This window comes from Thamnophis sirtalis, unplaced genomic scaffold (genome assembly GCF_051295495.1).
Source record: "Thamnophis sirtalis isolate CommonGarterSnake01/CBP01778 unplaced genomic scaffold, rThaSir2_p1.2 scaffold_13, whole genome shotgun sequence".
Classification (NCBI taxonomy): Eukaryota; Metazoa; Chordata; class Lepidosauria; order Squamata; family Natricidae; genus Thamnophis; species Thamnophis sirtalis.
This window is the reverse complement of record NW_028261393.1, coordinates 1,319,783-1,342,946: the sequence shown is the minus strand read 5'-3', so window position 1 is coordinate 1,342,946 and position 23,164 is coordinate 1,319,783. Positions and strand designations below refer to the sequence as shown.

Here is a 23,164-nt window from a genome sequence, read left to right as displayed (position 1 = left end):
GCCAGTCACTCATTCTCAGTCCGGCCCACCTGACGGGGTTGTTGTGAGCAAAAATAGGAGGAGGGGGGAATACTGTACCATGTATGCTGCCTTATAGCAGTGTTTTTCAACCTTGGCAACTTGAAGATGTCCGGATTTCAACTCCCAGAATTCCCCAGCAGTGGTTAGGACAGTGTTTTTCAACCTTGGCAACTTGAAGATGTCCGGATTTCAACTCCCAGAATTCCCCAGCAGTGGTTAGGACAGTGTTTCTCAACCTTGGCAACTTGAAGATGTCCGGATTTCAACTCCCAGAATTCCCCAGCAGTGGTTAGGACAGTGTTTCTCAACCTTGGCAACTTGAAGATGTCCGGACTTCAACTCCCAGAATCCCCCAGCCAGCATTCGCTGGCTGGGGAATTCTGGGAGTTGAAGTCCGGACATCTTCAAGTTGCCAAGGTTGAGAAACACTGCCTTATAGAATAATAGAGGCCAGATAAACATTGAATAAATGCAACACTTTTCATGTCAGCCTCTCCGGAGTCAGGAGCCCCTGGCTGGGCTGCAGCAAGGCTCTGTGAGACTTGGAAGCCCTGTTGCCCCACATCAGAGGGGTTTGCCGGCTTTCTGGCTGGAAGATGCCCGGCTGCCCCCCACCCCCCAACTTCTCAGCCGCGGCTGCCCCAGAGGAAGGAAGGGGCCAGCTCGGATTGCGTGGAGAGACCCCCAAAACCCACCCCGGAGTGGAGGGAGGGGTTGGGGTCAGCAGCCCTACGGACTCGCACCAGCCCTTCTTTCCCGGGCTCGCGACCCCCCGGAACCCCGCAGCTACGACCGTCTGGACGCGGGGGCTGCAGCAGGCGGCAGGGGCGGGCGGGGGGCGTTTTCTGCCGCTGATGCCGCTGCTGATGCTGCGGGCGGCGCATGGGCACTGCCATCCCCTCCTCCTCCTCCTCCTCCTCCTCCTCCTCCATTTGCACTGCGCCCGCCGAGCCCAGCCGAGGATCGCTTCTCCGCCGCCGCTGCTGCATCTTCGCCCCCCGGTAGGTGGGCACCGCTGCATTCCGGCCAGGGAGCCCTTCCCGGAGGATGCCCGGCTTGGTGGGACCCTCCCCACCCCTCTCCATCCCTCCCCCCTCCATCCTCCCGTCCTTCCAGCGGCGGAGATGCTCCTCCGGGCCCCGTCCTTGCGCTTGGCATCCCGCAGCATCCTTGCTTCTGGTCCTACCCCCCCCACCCACACACACCGCCGTCCTTGCCGGTGCTTGCGACCCCACTCAGCCCTCCCCCCGGACGGCCTCGGCCTCCTCCCCGCCGCAGAGCCCGACCTGGACCTGCGACGCGCCCCGCAGCCCGTTTCCCCGACCGCTGAACCGGGATGCTCCGGTCTGCTCGCCCCGCTCCTGCATCCCAAGATGGAAAGGATGCTGTGCTGGCTTAAACCCCCCCCGTTATCCCTCCTGCCCATTCATTCCCCCTTCCCTCTTGTCCACCATTCTCCCCCCCTCCTCTTCCTCCATCAGGTGCTGGGAATTCTGGCTTGGCCTCTTAGGGGACATGCCCCCCCCCTTTGGGGGGCTGGAGCATCGTTGTGCTTCCCCCCCCCCTCCCGCTCTGCCAAGGACAGAAAGGCTCGCCAGGTTAAAAAGGGGCTTATTCAGCCAGGGGGAGCCCCTGGAAGGAGCAGGACGGGCTTCATGTCGGAGGACTACCTCTCCCATCATCCTCAGCCCGTATTGCTATTGTCCCAGCTGCTAGGAATTCTGGGAGCCGAAGTCCCAGCAGGTCTGGAAAGTGCCAGATTGAGGATGTAAATAGGCGTGTGTGTGATGCCCGCCTGGCTGGGGGCATTTTTGAAAGGGAACCCCCCCCCCTCTCCGGGATTTTTCCGTTCCCAAAGAGGGTTTTGTTTCTTTCATTTCAATTTACTGATTTGAATTATTTTATATTATATTATTTTATTTTGTTTCATTTTTATTGCATTTGTTATTTATTTTATGCTATTTTATTATTTTATTTCCCCCCTTTCTTATTTTTAATAGGGGGGGAGGCATATCTCTTTGCAAAAATACAAATGCACCCACTGAAATCAAACCCCGGGTGCCCCAAAGATCCAGGAATTGGGGGGGGGGGGTTGCCTAACCCTGCATCCCTGGGCAGAACCCCTTCTCCTGCAAAACAGAGCCAGCTCCCCATCTGGAAGACACCCAGAGACACACAATCACAGCGGCACACATCCACACCTCCACAAGCCATGGCTGTGTTGTTGAAAGCCCAGCTTTGACACATACAATCTTTTGCCAGGCTGTGTATTGATCCACGACCTCCTCTTCGGAAGGGAGAGTGTGTGAGTGTGGGTTTTGTGCGGGAAGGAGGAGTGTGTGAGTGTGGGGTTTTCTTAACGGCAGAAAGCCTGGGGATAGCAGCCCTGTCGGAATCTGCTCACCGTTAAATGGATCCCAGAGTCCCTTTATGGAGCTTTAATGCTCAGCGAGATTCTGCCCCCATTTCGGAGATGGTGCGCCTGGGAATCGGGAGGAGAGCGGGATTTCCAGGAGGGTCAAAATGTGATAGTGTGGATTGTGAAGAGGTGACAAGTGGGGCGACTCTCTTGAAGTGGAATGGAGCTGTTGGTTAAAGGAAGGGGGGGGGGGAAGAGATTTTTTAGTGTGTTCAATTCTCAGTCTTTTTCAATGCTGTGTCTTTTCAACCTTGCTAACTTGAAGACCTGTGGACTTCAAGTCCCAGAGTTCCCCAGGCAGCAATGATGGCCAAGGAATTCTGGGAGTTGGAGTTGACAGATCTCCGAGGCCTATAGCATGAAGGCTGGGGGAATTCTGGGAGTTGAAGTCCCCAGATCTCCGAGGTCAATAGCATGAAGACTGGGGAATTCTGGGAGTTGAAGTCCCCAGATCTCTGAGGTCAATAGCATGAAGGCTGGGGAATTCTGGGAGTTGAAGTCCCCAGATCTCCGAGGTCAATAGCATGAAGCCTGGGGAATTCTGGGAGTTGTAGTTCCCAGATATCCAAGGTCAATAGCATGAAGGCTGGGGAATTCTGGGAGTTGAAGTCCCCAGATCTCCGAGGTCTATAGCATGAAGGCTGGGGAATTCTGGGAGTTGAAGTCCCCACATGCTAAATTCAATTGGCACCGTAGTAAAGTGGACTTGACTAGTAATATAATAAATTCAGGGGGGCTTATTTTGAGATAAATGAATAGAATATTGAGTTCACCCCCCTAACAAGACTGAGAGCCTTTCAGACAGATTCTTTTGGCTGCTTTCTATTGGTTTAGTGCCATGTGCGAACCGAGCCTTAAAGTTGGCCCTGGTTTACTGCTTAATTTATATTACAGGAGTCGGGCTAATTATGGCTTAGTCAATAAAGCGTAATTAAGCAGGCTTAACCCAATGCATAAAAATGTTTTGTGATTTGATTTCAGATTTTAAAAAAAGGGGGATATGCAAAGCTTGCTCGTGAGTAAGTTGACTTCTATAGCTTCTCACGTTCTTTTGTTCATGTTCCGCGTTTTCGTCTTTTCATTGTTTTTATACATAAATATTTGATATCGCTGTTTTTATGATGTAGTAAGCTGCCCGGAGAGTCGCTTGACAGTGAGATGAGCAGCGTATTCATTTAACAAATATATAAATTAAATAAATAAATTCGATCAGGGATGGCCAAAAAGTTATCCACAAGGGAAACTTGAGCTCATTCTCTTGCATATTTCTATGTTCTGGTTTTTTGGAGAGTTACTCCTTTTGTAACCCTTAAATTTATCTTGCGGGTGGGATGAGCGTCAGCTTGATTTAGTGGCTAAGGCATCAGCTGGAAACCAGGAGATGGTGAGTTCCAGTTCTGTTGCTAGGCATGAAAGCCAGCCGGGTGACTTTGGCCCAGTCACTAGGAGACTGTGAGTTCTAGTTCTTCCTTAGATAAGAAGGCCAGCTGCGTAGCTTAGGGCCAGTCACCAGGAGACAGGGAGTTCTAGTCCCACCTAAGGCATGAAAGCTGGCTGGATGATTTGGGCCAATCACCAGGAGAAGGGAAATTCGTGTCTTGTGCTAGGCCCAAAAGACAACTGGGTGACTTTGGGCCAGTTACTAGGAGACTGTGAGTTCTAGTTCTTCTTTAGAGAAGAAAGCCAACTGGATAGCATAGGGCCAATCGCCAAGAGACAGTGAGTTCTAGTCCCACCTTAGGTTCACCGACAAATGCGCGCTCGACAAAAGCGCGCCGACAAAACCGCTGGGGAAAAAACTGCGAGTTCGAAATCGCGCCAACGAATGAGCGCAGAAGCGCGCCGACAACAGTGTGCCGACAGAAGCACACTCTAACCCTAACCCTAACCCTAACCCTAACCCTTACCCTTACCTTAACCATAATCGCGCTTCTGTCAGCGCTCTTTTGTCGACGCGCCTTTGTGGGCGCGGTGTCGACGTCGCGGTTTTATCGCCGCGGTTTTGTCGGGCGCGCTGTTGTCAGGTCACGCCACCTTAGGCATGAAAGCTGGTTGGGTGACTTTAGGCCAGTCCTTTTCTCTCAGCGCAACCCACCTCACAGGGTCGTTGTTATGTGGGGAATAGGAATGGAGTAAGGAGTATTAGGCCTGTTCACCACCTTGAGTTATATATAAAAATAATGAAGGAGGGACAAAAATAAATAAATTCATCCAGAGCGGACCTCCTTCGCCATCCCCTGGCTGACCGATTTCTCCTCTCCTGTTGGCCCTTGCAGAGGGAAAAGAGCTTCCCGCCACCATGACCAAAGACGACTCCGCCGAGCTCCCTTCCGAGGAAGACCACCAGGCGCTGGAATTCCAGAACCCAACCCTGGAGAGGAGGAAGAAGCCCATCGTCCACCCTTCAGCCCCAGCTCCGCTCCCTAAAGATTACGGTGAGCTCATTCCTTTCCACCCTCTTCTTCTTCTGCCTCATCCTCCCCACTTGACCTGATAAGGCGGCGGTGGTGGGGGGGGTGTCAAACTCAATTTCATTGAGGGCCGCATCAGGGTTGTGTTTAACCTTTTGGGGGGGGGGGCAGGCTGGGCGTAGCCAGGATAGACATGGCTAGCTCAACATCACTTGTGTCGGGAGAATCTGTGGTGGCCGGAGTGCTCTGCCGGAAAAAAACGGGCTCCCGAGTTCCGGTTTAGGCTGTCATGGCCTCCTGCAACCCTCTGCCGGAGAAAAAGCCGAGGTGGCGCAGTGGTTAAATGCAGCACTGCAGGCTATTTCAGCTGACTGCAGTTCTGCAGTTCTGCGGTTCAAATCTCACCGGCTCAGGGTTGACTCAGCCTTCCATCCTTCCGAGGTGGGTGAAATGAGGACCCGGATTGTTGTTGGGGGCAATATGCTGACTCTCTGTAAACCGCTTAGAGAGGGCTGAAAACCCTATGAAGCGGTATATAAGTCTAACTGCTATTGCTATTGCTAAAATGGAGCTCGGAAGCCCGGCAAATGCACCATGTGCCAGTCCTTCGAGATCCGGGGCCCCGACCCTCGAGTTTGACACCTCCGTGATAAGGTGATAATGGTGATGGCGATTGGTGGGTCAGATGCCCCATGGACTAGAGGGAGTCCCTGGGACCATTCGAAGTCACAACAGCACCGGAAAAAAAGCGACGAATGACTGTTTTCCCCCCAGTCCATTCTGACACACACAGACGCTCAGGGCTGAACATCGTGTTGGCATCCAGAGCCATGTGCGTTGCTCACGGAAAGAGCGAAACCGACCAGCTGATTTTAATTCGTCAGCTGCTGAATCAGGTCTCCCTTGGCGCACTGGGCAACGGCTGGGCTTCAAAATAAAAACATTTTTAAAAACACACACAAAATAGATCCCTCGAGCTTCAAATCTGCCTGCTCATGAGCCGAGGAGGCCGCTGGCGGAACGCGAGTGATGAATTCAGGAACGGGCAGCTGATTCAGGGACTCCAGTTGATGCGTTCAGAGGACAGAGCCCGGGATGAAACGGGGACGGCTGTCCTGCATGAGAACGGGAGGGGAATATGGGACAGGTAGTCCTCAGCTAAGGACCTCAGTTGAGTCCAACATTTCCACCGCTTGGGAAGGAAGTGGTTAAACAAGTTTTGTCCCCATTTTATGGGCCTTTTTTTTTTACCGCAGTTGTTAAGTGAATCATTTGGTCGTTAAGCAAGTCCAGCTTTTCCCCATTGTTTTTGCTCATCAGAAGCTGGCCGGGAAGGTCCACCATGACCAACTGCAGCCATTGTAAAGGCATTCCAGTTGCTGGATGCCCAAATTTTGATCACGTGGCCATAGGGATGTTACAATGGTCGTTAAGTGTGAAAAACGGCCATAAGTCATTTTTTTCCCCTGTGACTTTCTCAATTGTGGTCATAAGCCGAGGTGTATCTGTATTAGGTCTTGAGGGAGAGTCTGTTTCAGGGCCAGCTGGGGAATTCTGGGGAGTTGAAGTCCACACATCTTAAAATTGTAAGTTTAAGTAAGTTTGATTTTATTTATAGGCCGCCCAATCCCGAAGGACTCCGGGCGGCTTACAGAAGGGGAGAGAAAGAAAATAAAAGAAAGTGAAAATAAAATAAGACAAGTTAAAACGACACAAATACATTCATTCTAATCGGGGCTGGACGTCAACAATGAGGTCAACAGCCCCAGGCCTGCCGGAAAAGCCAGGTTTTCACAGCTTTTCTGAGGGCCATGTGAGTGGGTGAGGTCCGGATTTCTGGGGGTAGCTCGTTCCAAAGGGTCGGGGCAGCCACAGAGAAGGCTCTCCTCTGGGGAGCCGCCAGCCGACATTGTCTGGCTGACGGCATCTGAAGGAGGCCCACCCTGTGGGATCTCACCGGAGGAGTGTGGTAGTAGGCGGTCTCGCAGGTACGCTGGCCCTAAGCCATGTAGGGCTTTAAAGGTAATAACCAACACCTTGAATTGCGTCCGGAGACCAATTGGTAGCCAGTGCAGCTCGCGGAGGATAGGTGTAACATGGGTGTACCTAGGTACACCCCATATCGCTCGCATGGCTGCATTCTGGACTAGTTGCAGTCTCCGAACGCTTTTCAAGGGTAGCCCCATGTAGAGCACATAAATCCCCAAGCTCGGAGACCCCCTGCTCTAACCATTGGTGCCCCTGCCTTTGAAACCAACGGTGGGGGTGACATCCTTTCCCTCTCCCCTCCTCCCCTCTGCAGCTTTCACTTTCTTTGATCCCAACGATCCCGCTTGCCAAGAAATCCTCTACGATCCCATCACCACCGTCCCGGAGCTGTTCGCCATCATCCGCCAGTGGGTTCCCCAGGTTCAGCACAAAATTGACATGATCGGCAACGAGGTGAGCAGGTGCTGGGCAGATCCCCCAGGACGGCCGTGGGTTAAGTGGTGAAAGCACCGGGCTAGGAACCAGGAGACTGGAAGTTCTAGTCCCGCCTTCGACATGAAAGCCAGCTGGGTGACTTTGGGCCCATCACCAGGTGACAATGAGTTCTAGTCCTGCCTTAGACATGAAAGGAGGTGGCTGAGTGACTCTGGGCCAATCACCAGGAGGCTGGGAGTTCTAATCCCGCTTTAGGCATGAAAGCCAACTGGGTGATTTTGGGCCAATCACCAGGAGATAATGAGTTCTAGTTCCACCTTCAGCATGAAAGCTGGCTAGGTGATTTTGGGCCATTCATCAGGAAACTGGGCACTCTAGTCCCGCCGTAGGCATGAAAGTTGAATTCGCTTAATGATTCCTTGATGAAAATGGTCATGAAATTGATCCCATATCATGACGACTCGCTTAGTAACCAAAATCCTGGGTCCCATTGTGGTTGTAAGTTGAGGACTACCAGTAGTCTCTTTCTTGTTCTTCTGTCCACTTCAGATCCTGAAGCGTGGATGCCACGTTGATGACCGGGATGGGCTGACAGATATGACCCTCCTGCATTACGCATGTAAAGCCGGCGCACACGGTGTGGGTAAGGCACAAGATACTGAAATTCATATTTATTTACATGTTAAATTTATTTGGTGGCCATCTTGCCCCCGAGGCGACTTTACGACATTAAAAGCTATGAAATCAGAAAACATGCATATTTCTAAAGATGATAAAAAAGGTGGCTTTTAGATGCACTAAGCTTAGACTTGTGCTGAGTTACCCAAAACACACATTTCCTGAGGCCATTCTTGACAAACCTCTCCTTTTATAAGAAAGGAAATTTAGATTACAGTGATCTTGTGTCCTTTATTTCAGAAAGCTGTCCTTGATTAGAATATATCACTTTTCATTTTTGATTTCATGTTTTACTTCATTTTCACTTAATTTTACTATATTATTTTTTGTTTTATTTTTTATTTTATTTTAGTCTTTATTCTTTATTCTTTATTCTTTATTCTTTATTCTTTATTCTTTATTCTTCTTTATTCTTTATTCTTCATTCTTTATTCTTTATTCTTTATTCTTCTTTATTCTTTATTCTTTATTCTTCTTTATTCTTTATTCTTCATTCTTTATTCTTTATTCTTTATTCTTTATTCTTTATTCTTCTTTATTCTTTATTCTTTATTCTTTATTCTTTATTCTTTATTCTTTATTCTTTATTCTTCTTTATTCTTTATTCTTTATTCTTTATTCTTCTTTATTCTTCATTCTTCATTCTTCATTCTTCTTTATTCTGTATTCTTTATTCTTTATTCTTTATTTTATATTATTTTATTATTTTATTATTATTATTTTATTATTTTATTATTATTTTATTATTATTTTATTATTATTTTATTATTTTATTATTTTATTATTTTATCATTTTATCATTTTATCATTTTATCATTTTATCATTTTATTTTATTTTATCATTTTATTTTATTTTATCATTTTATTTTATTTTATCATTTTATTTTATTTTATCATTTTATTTTATTTTATCATTTTATTTTATTTTATCATTTTATTTTATTTTATCATTTTATTTTATTTTATCATTTTATTTTATTTTATTTTATTGCCCTCCCCGCCCATCTCACCTACAGGTGACCTATGGGGTCAGTTTCCTCTGGGGAGGCTTTTGAGGGAGCTCACCTGTGCTTTTCCTCCTCCCAGGTGATCCCGCCGCCGCCGTGCGTCTCTCTAACCAGCTGCTGGCTCTGGAGGCAGACGTGACGCTGCGCAGCCGCTGGACCAACATGAATGCTCTCCATTACGCAGCTTACTTTGACGTCCCCGAACTCATCCGGATCCTCCTCAAGGCCTCCAAGCCGAAAGGTCTGTTTGCATGAAGGAGGTGGGACACGTCGCCAAAAGGAGCTGGCACATTTTCACGGAAGCTTGCTTCAATCGCCATTTTTAAGTCAGCCAATTAGTGGCTTAGGACGGTATATGGCAACCTTGGGGATTTGAAGAGGGGTAGACTTCAACTCCCAGAATTCCCCAACCTTCCTCAAGTACAATAGCACGCCGGCTGGGGAATTCTGGGAGTTGAAATCCTCATGGCTGAAAATTCACTAGCTTGCAGGCTGGGGAATTCTGATTCCTGGTTGCTAACCTGTGGGAAAGTGTTCCCGGTAACCAGCGGCTCCTCTCCTGAGATCCCTCCACTCCGTGGAAACCTTCCATGTCAGAGGGAAGGGACTCTCTGCTAATCTCTGCGGCCTTTGAGACTCAGTAGATACTGTCGAGTTTTCCTCCTGAAATGCAAGAAATGGCAAAAGGGTTGGGGGATTTTGAAGTGTTGGTGTGGCGCATACAGCAGAGAGGCTGAAATGTTGGTCAAATGTGGAGAGCCAGCCACGTTCTCTGGGAGTCATCGCGGAAACCAGAGCACACCAATTTGTGCTAGTGGCAACAGCACATTGGGAGATCCGTGGCACTGCTCTCCCTCTCGGCTTTCCTTCTAAGCCAGAGTTGTTCGACCAAGATGGATGGACTTCAACTCCCAGAATTCCCCAGCCCAACAGGAGGCTGGAGGTTCCACTCCTCTTCAAACAGAATAGCAAGCTGGTTAGGGAATCCTGGGAGCTGAAGTCCTCACATCTTCAAGTTACCAAGCATGGCTGACTGGGGAATCCTGGGAGTTGAAGTCCACCTGTCTTAAAATTCTGTAGCCTGTTAACTGGGGGGATTCTGGGAGTTGAAGTCCACACGATTTAAAGTTCCCTAGCATACTAGCAATGGTTGCTTGTATCTGCTGAAGAGCTCCAAGGCCAGGGACTATACAGAGCCGAATATTTTGCAAATGCAGCCTAAAATTATTCAGAATCTCGACTGAGTCTGTCTTGTTTTTTTTTCCCCCCTGAAGTTCTCAACTCGACGTGCAATGATTTCAACCACGGAACAGCCTTACACATCGCTGCTTCGAATCTCTGTTTGGGGGCCGTGAAGTGTCTTCTGGAACATGGGGCGAACCCCGCTGTCAGGGTGAGGAAAAAAATGGCGGCACAGACTGAGAATAAGGGTTAGAACAGGGGTATCCAAACTTGGGAACTTTAAGACGTGTGGACTTCAACTCCCAGAATTCCCCAGCCGACTGGCTGGGGAATTCTGGGAGTTGACGTCCACACGTCTTAAAGTTCCCAAGTTTGGACAAACTTGGGTTAGGCCCACATTCTCAGAAACATGGATCCAATGCCTTCAAAATATTCTCTTTTATTATCCTAAACTTTTATTCATTAAACCTGAAAGTCAAGTCAACTGAACATTCAGAAATGCATCACAAATACCATTGACTGGTGCTAATGGTTGATAGGAGTTGCTGCCAGCATCCTAGGTATCAACCAAGGACCTTCTTAAGATATATGATGTTCCGAGTTAGCACAATCTTTTGCAGTTCCGCTGGTGTTATTGCAGGAAGCTGCGATTTCTTTACACGTTTTATAAAATTCTTGCGCAGGGTGCCAAGTGCCCCGATGACAGTGGGCATCACTGCCACGTGTTTCACCCATAATTGTGTTGTTTTGATGGCCAGGTCGCAATATTTCATTATTTTGTTCCCCAGACTCTGGCGTCTCCTAGTACAGAGATATCAATAAACTGTACGTTTCGGTTTTTTTCTACAACTGTGATATTTGGCATGTTGTGTTCCAAATGATGATCCGGTCTGTATTCGGAAGTGTTGCTGTTGTTATTCAGTGCAATTAGATCTTCTCTTAATTGCGATCCGTTCGCTTTATAAAGCACATGGGGGACTTTTGACTAACCCCTCTAGACGGTTGCCAGAATGATGCTCACGTACAAAAAACGTGTCAAACCAGATGCAAAAATTAGATTTTGAAGATGCCATATAAATAGCCCAGCCTGTTAATCAGGAGACTTGGTGTAGGACAGCATCTCCAGGCGATGCTGCTGTATGTGACATTAGCAGGCAGAAAAACGGTTGTCACCACAATACAGAGAAAATGCTGAGACCTTGGAAAGAGTGTGGAAAAGAGCAACAAAGAGGATGAGGGGACTGGAGGCTAAAACATATGAGGGACGGTTGCAGGAACTGGGGATATGTCCAGTTTAATGAAAAGAAGGACTAGGGGAGACATGATAGCAGTCTTCCAATATCTCAGGGGCTGCCACAAAGAAGAGGGAGTCAAACTATTCTCCAAGGCCCCTGAAGGCAGGACAAGAAGCAATGGGTGGAAACTAACCAAGGAGAGAAGCAACCTAGAACTAAGGACAGCGAGGACAATTAACCCGTGGAACTTCTGGCCTCCAGAAGTTGTCACTGGAGGCTTTTTAAGAAGAGATTGGACAGCCATTTGTCTGAATTGGTGTAGGACCTCCCGCTAGATGACCTCTAAGTTGCCTTCTGACTCTGTTATTCTTCATTCGAAGCACCCAACTTTCCTTGGTGTTTCAGTAAGGCCCATGCAATGAGAAAGGGGTCTGGTGAGACACCCCCCCCCTCAGCCTTACAAAGAGGGCCTTCGATGCGGTTGGCGAAAATACCAATAGCAGTTAGACTTATATGCCGCTTCATAGGGCTTTCAGCCCTCTCTAAGCGGTTTACAGAGTCAGCATATTGCCCCCAACAACAATCCGGGTCCTCATTTCACCCACCTCGGAAGGATGGAAGGCTGAGTCAACCTTGAGCCGGTGAGATTTGAACAGCCGAACTGCAGATAACAGTCAGCTGAAGTGGCCTGCAGTACTGCACCCCTAACCACTGCGCCACCTCAGCTCTGCATTGTCCTCGGATGGGAAAAATCTCCATTGTCCCCCCCCCCCAATCTCTCTTTCTCTCAACAGAACAGCAAAGGCCAGGTCCCGGCTGACGTCGTGCCAGACCCCATGGACATGACGCTGGACAAGGCCGAGGCCGCCATGATCGCCAAGGAGCTGAAGCAGCTGCTGTTGGACGCCGTGCCTTTGAGTTGCAGCCTGCCCAAGGTCACCCTTCCTAACTACGACAACATTCCCGGGAATCTCATGCTTCTCTCTCTCGGCCTGAAGCTGGGCGACCGCGTTCTGGTGGACGGGCAGAAGGTAAGGAAGATACAGGTGAACTGGGGGGGGGAGAGGTTTGCCCCCTGATCTCTTTCGGGCTCATTGGAACGGCCTGCTTTTTCCATCTGTTCCCGCCTAAGGATAGCAAACTCCATCGCGGAGGCTCTCAGCCCCTCGAGAGAATCTGCAAGAATTGCATTCTTGTTGTTGTAGGGCAGTGTTTCTCAACCTTGGCAACTTGAAGATGTCCGGACTTCAACTCCCAGAATTCCCCAGCCAGCGAATGCTGGCTGGGGGATTCTGGGAGTTGAAGTCCGGACATCTTCAAGTTGCCAAGGTTGAGAAACACTGTCCTAACCACTGCTGGGGAATTCTGGGAGTTGAAGTCCGGACATCTTCAAGTTGCCAAGGTTGAGAAACACTGTCCTAACCACTGCTGGGGAATTCTGGGAGTTGAAGTCCGGACATCTTCAAGTGGCCAAGGTTGAGAAACGCTGTCGTAGGGTATGGTTACAGAATCCTGAAAGCCGGCCACATTTTTCCCTCCGTCCTCTCTTATACCGAAGAGAATCAAGGCAGGACTGTCTTGAGTTTCTTCCTCACTTTTTCCCGCTGTCCTGGCACAGAATTATATTTTCGGTTAAGAGCTCCTGTTTACCTTTCTCAAGGCTAAGTCTGCGTTAATCTACAAATGTGTAGCCAAAGATAACCCACAGGTCCCGAGATTAGATTTGGTGGGAAGGAAGGAAGGGAGGGAGGGAGGGACACCTGTACGCAGACCAAATGCACCACCACTTCTGCAGCACCCATGAAAATTTGGGAAACTGCATAGGGACTTAATATGGGAAGTGCTCCTAGATCAGTGTTTCTCAACCTTGGCAACTTGAAGATGTCCGGACTTCAACTCCCAGAATTCCCCAGCCAGCATTTGCTGGCTGGGGAATTCTGGGAGTTGAAGTCCGGACATCTTCAAGTTGCCAAGGTTGAGAAACACTGTCCTAGATCATCTATCCAAGATTGTTTGCAACCTGTATAGCTCTTGGGGAGGGACTACACATTACACTGCCATCCGAACATCCACCTGCGCCAGTTAGCTACCTCTGCAGGCCGCTGCTTCCCCAGCTGGATCACCCTTGTTGAATTAGGTCTCAGAAGGGTCCCTAAAGTCTCCCATTAGATTCCCAGCTCAGATTACATCTGTATCCAGAGAGGTGAAGCACGGGTAATTTTCCGTTCTCCGAGCGCCGTCGATCCTGTCATGCCTCCTCCGGGTTCCGTCCACCAGCCAATGCCACCTGGCTACTACCCGGGGGAGGGCCTTCTCTGTGGCAGCTCCGGCCCTTTGGAACGAACTCCCCGCGGAGATTCGGACCCTCACCTCTCTCCAGGCCTTCCGGAAAGCCGTTAAAACCTGGCTGTGCCGGCAGGCCTGGGGTTGATGAGTTCCCCTCCCCTCTCGACTTGTATGGCTGTGTGATTCTTGTTTATTTTAATCACGTGTATTGTGTTTTATATTCCCCTTTTCCCCCCTTTGAGTTGTTCGCCACCCTGAGTCCCTCCCGGAGAAGGGCGGCATGCAAATAAACTAAATCTTAAATCTTAATCTTGTGCCCCCTACAGGTGGGCACCTTGCGTTTCTGTGGCACGACCGAGTTTGCCAGCGGCCAGTGGGTCGGCGTAGAGCTGGACAAGCCTGACGGCAAGAACGATGGCAGCGTGGGTGGCATCCGCTACTTCATTTGCCCACCAAAGCATGGTGAGTATTAATCAGGGCTGGGCGCACAACCGACAAAGAATTAATTCTGTCAAATTCGGATTATGTCAAATGTCAGAGAAGGAGAAAGTTGTCCGTGGTGGAATTATTGCCAGGGTTATTAATCTGGGCCTCTCGTTTTTCTTCTCTTCTTTTGTCAATTTTAATGGGGTTTGGGATATTCTATTTAATTTTTTTTTTAACCTTTGTATTACGTGTTTCTTTTAATGTTGTACGCCGCCCTGAGTCCTTGGGAGAAGGGCGGCATATAAGTCTAATAAACCTGAACCTAAACCTCTCTTCCCTTCCCAGGGCTGTTTGCTTCAGTGTCCAAGATCTCCAAAGCAGCTGACCAAACCCCGTCGGTCACCTCCACCCCACGGACCCCCCGCATGGATTTTTCCCGCATGACAGCCAAAGGGCGCAAGGAGAAGGACAAGGACCGGAAAGGTGCTTTTTTGAGAGGGGGCTGCAGAAGCCCCCCACCCCACTTTCCCCCTGGCAGCTGGCAGAGCCCGGAGAATGGCTTCTTCGCTCCGATTTGACTCAACTGCTCAGGTCTTGGGGAATCGGTGTTGGAGGGGGCGGCCCACGGCAGGCGGAAGGAGGAGGAGAAGGAGAATATTAAGGAGAAGAGCCATTTCTTCCCTCTTTGGGGGAGAGCAAAGGGGTACATAAGAGCACAAACAGGTGGGGAGGGGCTATGAAAGAGGGTTGGCAGAGGAGGAGAAGCACCAGCACTGGACATATAGGTTGAATTTTGGGGTCCCGGGGTGCTCTCTGTGCTTCCTTGCAGGCGTTTCATGACCCAACTAGTAACATCATCAGTGCTGGTGAATGTGGGGGAACCCATCCCCTCCAGCAGTCAGCACTTAGATAAGCAGGGATTAATACCAGACAAACAATCAAGGAGAAAACAACACCCAGTAACACTGGCAAAGAAGGCAACTATATAAACAGGATACAAACGCCATCCTCCCTTACTCTGATGAAGTTACCTAGTTGGGCAATGGAATGTCTGCAAGGGAACAGCCAGCTTCAGAGAGCACTAGGGACCCCACACCGCTCCTCCTCCTCCTCCTCCTCCTCCTCCTCCTCCTCCTCCTCCTCCTCCTCCTCCTCCTCCTCCTCCTCCTCCTCCTCCTCTTTTATTCCACTCTGCAAACTCCTTCCCTTCTAGCACCAATGGTCTTATAGCAATAGCAATAGCAGTTAGACTTATATACCGCTTCCTAGGGCTTTCAGCCCTCTCTAAGCGGTTTACAGAGTCAGCATATTGCCCCCAACAACAATCCGGGTCCTCATTTTACCCACCTCGGAAGGATGGAAGGCTGAGTCAACCCTGAGCCGGTGAGATTTGAACAGCCGAACTGCTGAACCGCAGTCAGCTGAAGTAGCCTGCAGTGCTGCATTTTAACCACTGCGCCACCTCGGCTCTACCTAGTTGGGTAATGAAACATCTGCAAGCAAAGCCCCCGCCCCCCAAGCTCAGAGAGCACCAAGGACCCCAAACCCCTGGGCTGCTACAGGAGGGTCACGCAAAATATCTCCTCCTTTCTTCCCTTAGCTCTCAGGAAAAAATCCTTATCCGTCGGCAGCCTGGACCGCGAAGGATTGAAGATCGACATTGGGGACCAGGTCCTGGTGGCAGGACAGAAGCAAGGGGTCATTCGTTTCTATGGGAAGACCGATTTTGCTCCAGGTGAGGCAGGCGGGGTGGAGGTTGGATGGGGAGACCCTGGCGGAGGGGGTGAGGTGGCTGAGATAGCGGACCTCAACTTTTTGTGCCCCTCGTTAGGACCGCACGGAAGGTACGACATAAATCACAAGTAGTGCAAATGTTTACCCCGCTCTCTATCCTCCGTCTGCCTCCTTCTAGGCTTCTGGTTCGGAATCGAGCTCGACAAACCGACGGGGAAACACGATGGCTCTGTTTTTGGGGTTCGCTACTTCACCTGCACCCCGAAGCACGGCGTCTTTGCCCCTCCGTCCAGGGTCCAGAGGTAGGCTGGCAGTTTGGATGCCTGGGAAGTGAGACTTGGGCCTCATGGAATCCTGGGTAGGGCTGGAAGGGGAGCTTGGTCTTCTAGTCCAACCCCCGGCTCTACGCCCAGAAGGGGGGGGTGTCCAACCTTGGCCACCTTGAAGACCCATGGACTTCAACTCCCAGAACCCCCCCAGCCAGCCACGTGACCGTGGAGATGGTGCGACCCCATCATAAGCGTGAAAAACGGCCATCAGTCCCTTGTTTTCCAGCGCCATTGTCACTTCAAACGGTCACTAACTGAATGCATTGTAAGCCAAGGACTCCCAATTTTGTTCTTAAATGAATGGCAATTCCGTCTCTTCCAGAATCGGCGGTCCGAAAGACCCCCAAGATGGCTCTTCCGGGAAAAAGGTCCATCAAGTCACCAGTAGGTATACCCCGGATTTCACTCGACACTATTTTTTTTTGGGGGGGGGGAACGGAAGTGTTGTGGGAAAGCGACATTGGGGGAATTTGCTGGGAACCCACACAGCTGGATTTCCGGCAGGCCTCTGCTGATTTCTACACAAAGGCTGTACAGTATGGACTTTGTAGTACGTGCGATACAGAGTAGCAGTAGCAATTGCATTTAGACTTATATAGCGCTTCAGAGTTCTTTTCCAGCCCTGTCTAAGCGGTTTACAGAGTCAGCCTCTTGCCCCCCCCCCAACCATCTGGGTCCTTGTTTTACCCACCTTGGAAGGACGGAAGGCTGAGTCAACCTTGAGCTGGTGGGATTTGAACTGAAGTAGCCTGCGGTACTGCACTCTAACCACTGGGCCACCTCGACTCTCTAAAAGCAGTGGTCTCCAACCTTGGCAACACTCCCTCAGTGTTTATGAGCCAAGGTGGCGCAGTGGTTAAAATGCAGCACTGCAGGCTACTGCTAGATCAGCAGGTCAGCGGTTCAAATCTCACCGGCTCAGGGTTGACTCAGCCTTCCATCCTTCCGAGGTGGGTAAAATGAGGACCCAGATTGTTGGGGGCAATATGCTGACTCTCTGTAAACCGCTTAGAGAGGCCTGAAAGGCCTATGAAGCGGTATATAAGTCTACTGCTATTGCTATTGCTATTGGCAACTTTAAGACCTGTGGACTTCAACTCCCAGAGTTCCTCAGCCAGCAAAGCTTTTGAACTTTTATTCTTTAGAGCAGTGTTTCTCAACCTTGGCAACTTGAAGATGTCCGGACTTCAACTCCCAGAATTCCCCAGCCAGCATTCGCTGGCTGAGGAACTCTGGGAGTTGAAGTCCACAAGTCTTAAAGTTGCCAAGATTGGAGATCATTGCTCTAAAGCAGTGTTTCTCAACCTTGGCAACTTGAAGATGTCCGGACTTCAACTCCCAGAATTCCCCAGCAGTGGTTAGGACAGTGTTTCTCAACCCTGGCAACTTGAAGATGTCCGGACTTCAACTCCCAGAATTCCCCAGCCAGCGAATGCTGGCTGGGGAATTCTGGGAGTTGAAGTCCGGACATCTTCAAGTTGCCAAGGTTGAGAAACACTGCTCTAAAGAATAAAATACTTCATTTGGCCAAGCACTCAGCAGATATGCAAAACAACGAAGTAATTTCCATCATATATTGAAATAACAATAATCATAAGAATGATATCAATAAGAGAAGGTGGTGGAGCAGACGAGAAGGATAAAATTAATACAGCCATACTACATGGGTAAATATACTTAGAAATAGCCCGTCCTATAGCACGGGCTAACTAACATGGGCTTTCTTGTACTTTGAATCTGCCCTTTTTTTCAAATTTATTGTTAGTAATTTGCCCTAAGCCTTAACCTTCAAGAAAACCCTCCCTTTTTAGTAACCAGGAATGGTAGAAAAGCATTCGGTGTACTCTCGGTAAATGTTTCAAAGACGAGAAAACCCATTGTCAGTTAGCCGGTACAACGGTACTACAAAAAAAAAAACACATTTCAAATATTGCAAAGTCCAAATTGTGCAGCCCTAAACGTCTTCTCCTTGCAGGAGCAAAGATCCAGGAGCCGAGGGTTTTTTTCCCCAACTGATTCCTCTCTCAGTTTTTAAAAATAATAACAATAATAATGACATGTTGAGGTCCAGATCGAACGCATGTTGTGATTTTAAACCTGTCGTTCCTTTTATTTTTTTATTATTTCTTTTCCTCTTTCTTTCTGTAAGCCGCCCGGAGTCCTTCAGGATTGGGCGGCCTATAAATGTTATTAATCAATAAACAAACGAATAAATATTTTTTTTCCTCTCTTGTAGTTTCACAGCCAAAGCGCAATTTTACTACAGTCAGATCTCCAAAAGACATCACATCGGAAAATTCCATCTCTAGGTAAGAGCGACTAGGATCGGGCCGTTCTCCGAAGCCGCCCGGAATCCCCAACCGTAGCTTTGCTGGCTGGGGGAATTCTGGGAGTTGAAGTCCACCCATCTTAAAAGGGGCCCAAGTTAGAGAGCCATGGTTGTAAATCCATGCCTCTTGCAAATAGCTGTGGGGAGGGTTGGAAAATATGATCCCAGAGCCCTGAAAGAAGAATAGCAATAGCAGTTAGACTTATATACAACTTCATAGGGCTTTCAGCCCTCTCTAAGCGGTTTACAGAGTCAGCATATCGCCCCCACAATCTGGGTCCTCATTTCACATAGATAGATGATAGATAGATAGATAGATAGATAGATAGATAGATAGATAGATAGATAGATAGATAGATAGATAGATAGATAGATAGATAGATGATAGATAGATAGATAGATGATAGATGATAGATAGATAGATAGATAGATAGATAGATAGATAGATAGATAGATAGAAAGATAGATAGATAGAAAGATAGATAGATAGATAGATAGATAGATAGATAGATAGATAGATAGATAGATAGATAGATAGATAGATAGCAATAGCAGTTAGACTTATATACCGCTTCATAGGGCTTTCAGCCCTCTCTAAGCGGTTTACAGAGCCGGCATATCGCCCCCAACAACAATCCGGGTCCTCATTTTACCCACCTCGGAAGGATGGAAGGCTGAGTCAACCTTGAGCCGGTGAGATTTGAACCGCTGAACTGCAGATAACAGTCAGCTGAAGTGGCCTGCAGTACTGCACCCTAACCACTGCGCCACCTCGGCTCTTTTTAAGATATATATATGTGTATGTGTGTAGATAGATAGATAGATAGATAGATAGATAGATAGATAGATAGATAGATAGATAGATAGATAGATAGATAGATAGATAGATAGATAGATAGATAGATAGATGATAGATAGATAGATAGATGATAGATAGATGATAGATAGATAGATAGATAGATAGATAGATAGATAGATAGATAGATAGATAGATGATAGATAGATAGATAGATAGATGATAGATAGATAGATAGATAGATAGATAGATAGATAGATAGATAGATAGATAGATAGAGATAGATAGAGATAGGTATAGAGAGAGAGAGAGAGATGGATAGATAGAGATAGAGATAAAGATAGAGATATAGATATAAGTAGCAATAGCAATAGCAATAGCAATAGCAGTTAGACTTATATACCGCTTCATAGGGCTTTCAGGCCTCTCTAAGCGGTTTACAGAGTCAGCATATTGCCCCCAACAACAATCCGGGTCCTCATTTCACCCACCTCGGAAGGATGGAAGGCTGAGTCAACCTTGAGCCAGTGAGATTTGAACCGCCGAACTACAGATAACAGTCAGCTGAAGTAGCCTGCAGTGCTGCATTTAACCACTACGCCACCTCGGCTCTTTCCAGCTTTCTTCCCCGCCACCCTTGAAGTCAACCGCGCTTCCCTTTTTTCTCCCCTCCGCAGGATCCTCTTCTGTTGCTGGTTCCCGTGGATGCTGCGTGCGGAAATGCAGCCGTAGAGTTTCGCCTCCCTCCTGCGCCCTCCTCTTCCTCCGCTCTTCCTCCGCTCTTCCTCCGCTCTCCACGTAATCAAAGACTGCTCTTCGGATCTGTCGCTCACCTCCTCTCCTGCTCCCCACCTCCACCACCATCCTAGTGAACCCAGTGCCTTGCTAGATCACATGACCACCCTAGTAGATCGTGAGAAACGCTAAACCCCTCCTCCCGTTTGTCCCCCCCCGTTTTTCTGAGCTGTGGCACCACTGGTCTCTTCTAGCACTTCTTCTGAGGATCTGGCAACGGCCATGAGAGTCATTTTTCTACCGGGGGTCGGGGTACAGGGGTGGGGTGGGGGAGGACGTCCCTTCAGTTATGCTTGGGGGGCCCGACTCTGAGCTTTCCCGCAGTCAGGGAATGTATAGTCCAGCTAGGAGATCTTCACTGCAAAGACCCCACGTTCACAACTCGCAAATCCAGTTGGCTTCCTTGGACAACCTTTCGTCTGCGGTGGAATAAGACCTCCTGGCTTGGGCAGGGGTTGGACTAGAAGACCTTTGAGACCCCTTCCAGCTCTAGGCTTCTACGATTCTAAAATTGAGTCTGCAGGCCGAGGGACAACGGTCTCCCCTTAGTTTTTAACTCACCCGTCCCTTGGAGTGACGGGCGTAGGAAACCGGCACTCTCGCTTCTAAACCTGCTGGCTGGGGGGGGGATTCTGGGAGTTGTAGTCCGTGCACATTTCCCACGTTGCCAAGTTTGAAAAACACTGCCTTGGTCCGACGTAGACCACTAAGGCTCCGTTGAGGAGGGGCTGTGGTCAAGGATCCCTCTGTTTGGTTGACCGGTTAGGATCCTAGTCCCAAACACGCGCCTTCTTTGAACATCAAGCTAAGATTCCCTCCAGAATCGTGGCTTGTTCTTCCATGCCAACGCAGGCCTCCCTGAAAACCCTCGGCATCTCCCTTATACCTTCCTCCTAAGCTTTGCGCATCTTGTGTGTCGCCAACCAAACCATTTCAGAAGCCGGACGCTTCTCCTCCGCCGAGTAGCAAACCTCTGCGGATTTTGCTAACTCCTTAACTCTTCTTGATCAAGGCGGATTTGAAGGCGGCTTGAAATCCCCTCCCCGTTTTGCGACTAACGCGTGAGCAGGATGGGCCCCCCGAGGGCCAACGCCTTCGCCCACTGATGCCGTAAGTAGCCTCTCTCTCGTTAGCCACCTTCCTTTCTAACCGAAAACCTCCGTCTTTGGATGACCGACGCAACAAGACAACTTCAAGGGAAACCTAGTGTGTGTTAGCAGCCCTGCTTAGCTTATGTCCAATGTGCAAATGAACATACAGGGAGGGGTGTGTAGTGTTTGCGTGTCTCTCTGTGTGTAAGTACAGTTACCAGAAGTCTGTTCTCTTTTTTTGTGTTTTTGTTTAAAAAGCAAAAAGGCAGGGGAAGATATTATAACTCAATCTGATCTTAATCTTGCATATTTCAGCTACAGAGCATTAGATCTTAATCCAGAAGTGTTTTTTTTTTGTCCACAGGCTGGGGAATTCTGGGAGTTGAAGTCCCCCCCCCCACTCTTCATTCCAGTGCCCGAGTTTGCAAAAACACTTGTCTTAATCCATTTTAGTAAGACGTCAGCCCTTTTACTTATAGCTTCCTCTCTTAGTTGAACTGAACGTAGTTTTCACGGACTTTGGGGGAGGGCAAAAGGCCCAAATGGTACAACTCGGGGGGGTCCCGAGGGCTACACCTGGGTTGTGGGTGTGAAGAATGAACTCCCAGTGCCAACTCAGAAAGCAGAAACGAGGTGCTGATGGTGGTATGATTTTCTAAGGAGAAATGTCGATGTTTCTCCATTCGCCCTTGACCCGCGTTGAAGTTCTTCCGTCATCTGCTTTGAAGCCGACCCTGAAGTCTACAATTTTCTCCTGGCTTGGGGGGCAGGTCCCTCCCCTCCGTGTGGCCTTGAGCAAATTGCTCACCTGGCCGTCCCTCTTCCAAATTTCTTGTCACCTAGGTCAACCCACAAGGGAGAGATGGGAAGAACCGTTGACTTGAGATGGAGGTCAAGGTTGACCCTCTATGCCTTCAGCCTTTTGTGCTGTGGTGCAGAAATCCAGTAAGGTTGGGCTTTGCAAGGACAGGTATCCAGGGATAAGGACGCTGGACAACTTTTTGTCCAAAGCACCTGAGGGTAGGTCAAGAAGTAATGGATGGAGACGGATCAAGGAGAGAGGCAACCTAGAACTAAGGAGGAATTTCCTGACAATTCCCACGATCATTGGAATGGCTTCCCTCCAGAAGTTGTGGGTGCTCCATCAACTGGAGGCTTTGAAGAAGAAAGTGGACAGCCATTTGTCTGTAATGGTATAGGATAGAGGCGTCCAACCTTGGCAAATTTGTGGGCTTATGGTTAGCTGGGGAATTCTGGGAGTTGAAGTCCACAAGTCTTAAAGTTACAAAGTTGGACACCCTGGAACAGGATCTCCTGCTTGAGCAGGAGGTTAGATTAGAGGACCTCCAAGATCTAGTTCTAGGATTCTATGTTCTATGATCTTTGACCTTTCATAGGTGGGGTACTAAAACATACGATGAATGGTTGCAGGAACTGGGTATGTCTATCCCAACAAAGAGAAGGACTAGGGGTGACATGGTATCAGTCTTCCAGCATTTGAGGGGTTGCCACAGAGAAGTGGGTGGTCAGCCTATTCTCCAAAGGAGAAGGAGAAGAAAGTGTATGGAAATTAATCAAGGAGAGATCCTACCTAGAACTAAAGAGAAATCTCCTGATAGTTAGAACAATTAACCAGTGGAACAGCTTGCAACCAGAAGTTGTAAGTGCTTCATCGCTGAAGGCTTTGAAGAAGACACTGGACAGAATGACATGGGGTCTCCTACTTGAGTAGAATTGGGTTGGACTAGAAGACCTCCAAGGTCGCTTCCAACTCTGTTATTGTGGAATAGCTGTTAAAAAGACCACAATATTCCATTTGGAAAAAAATGGGGTGAACATCAGAAGGGGAGATGGTGTGGGCATCTATTTTTGGACTGGTTTTAAAAAGGAAAAAGGAAGGGTGGCATTCGGGCCCCAAGAAGGAGCTCCAAGCTGGGTGAAATATTGGGGACCTTTATGTACAGATATATAAAGCGATATTTTAAAATAACCCAAAATGGC

The 23,164-nt window shown here is 48.7% G+C and overlaps 1 protein-coding gene across 1 annotated transcript; it reads left to right on the top strand.

Annotated features, from left to right (window-relative positions):
- Window positions 1–918: 918 nt before the first annotated feature.
- Window positions 919–20,223, top strand: CLIP3 (CAP-Gly domain containing linker protein 3). The gene is made up of 14 exons (XM_087728355.1): window positions 919–1,022; window positions 4,717–4,875; window positions 7,154–7,293; window positions 7,825–7,918; window positions 9,040–9,201; window positions 10,235–10,353; window positions 12,172–12,408; window positions 13,990–14,125; window positions 14,435–14,572; window positions 15,690–15,824; window positions 16,002–16,125; window positions 16,475–16,536; window positions 18,389–18,461; window positions 19,955–20,223. Exons 2-14 carry the CDS (start codon window positions 4,740–4,742, stop codon window positions 20,007–20,009), a joined length of 1,611 nt encoding a protein of 536 aa, XP_087584481.1. The 5' UTR covers window positions 919–1,022; window positions 4,717–4,739; the 3' UTR covers window positions 20,010–20,223.
- The last annotated feature ends 2,941 nt before the right edge of the window (window positions 20,224–23,164 follow it).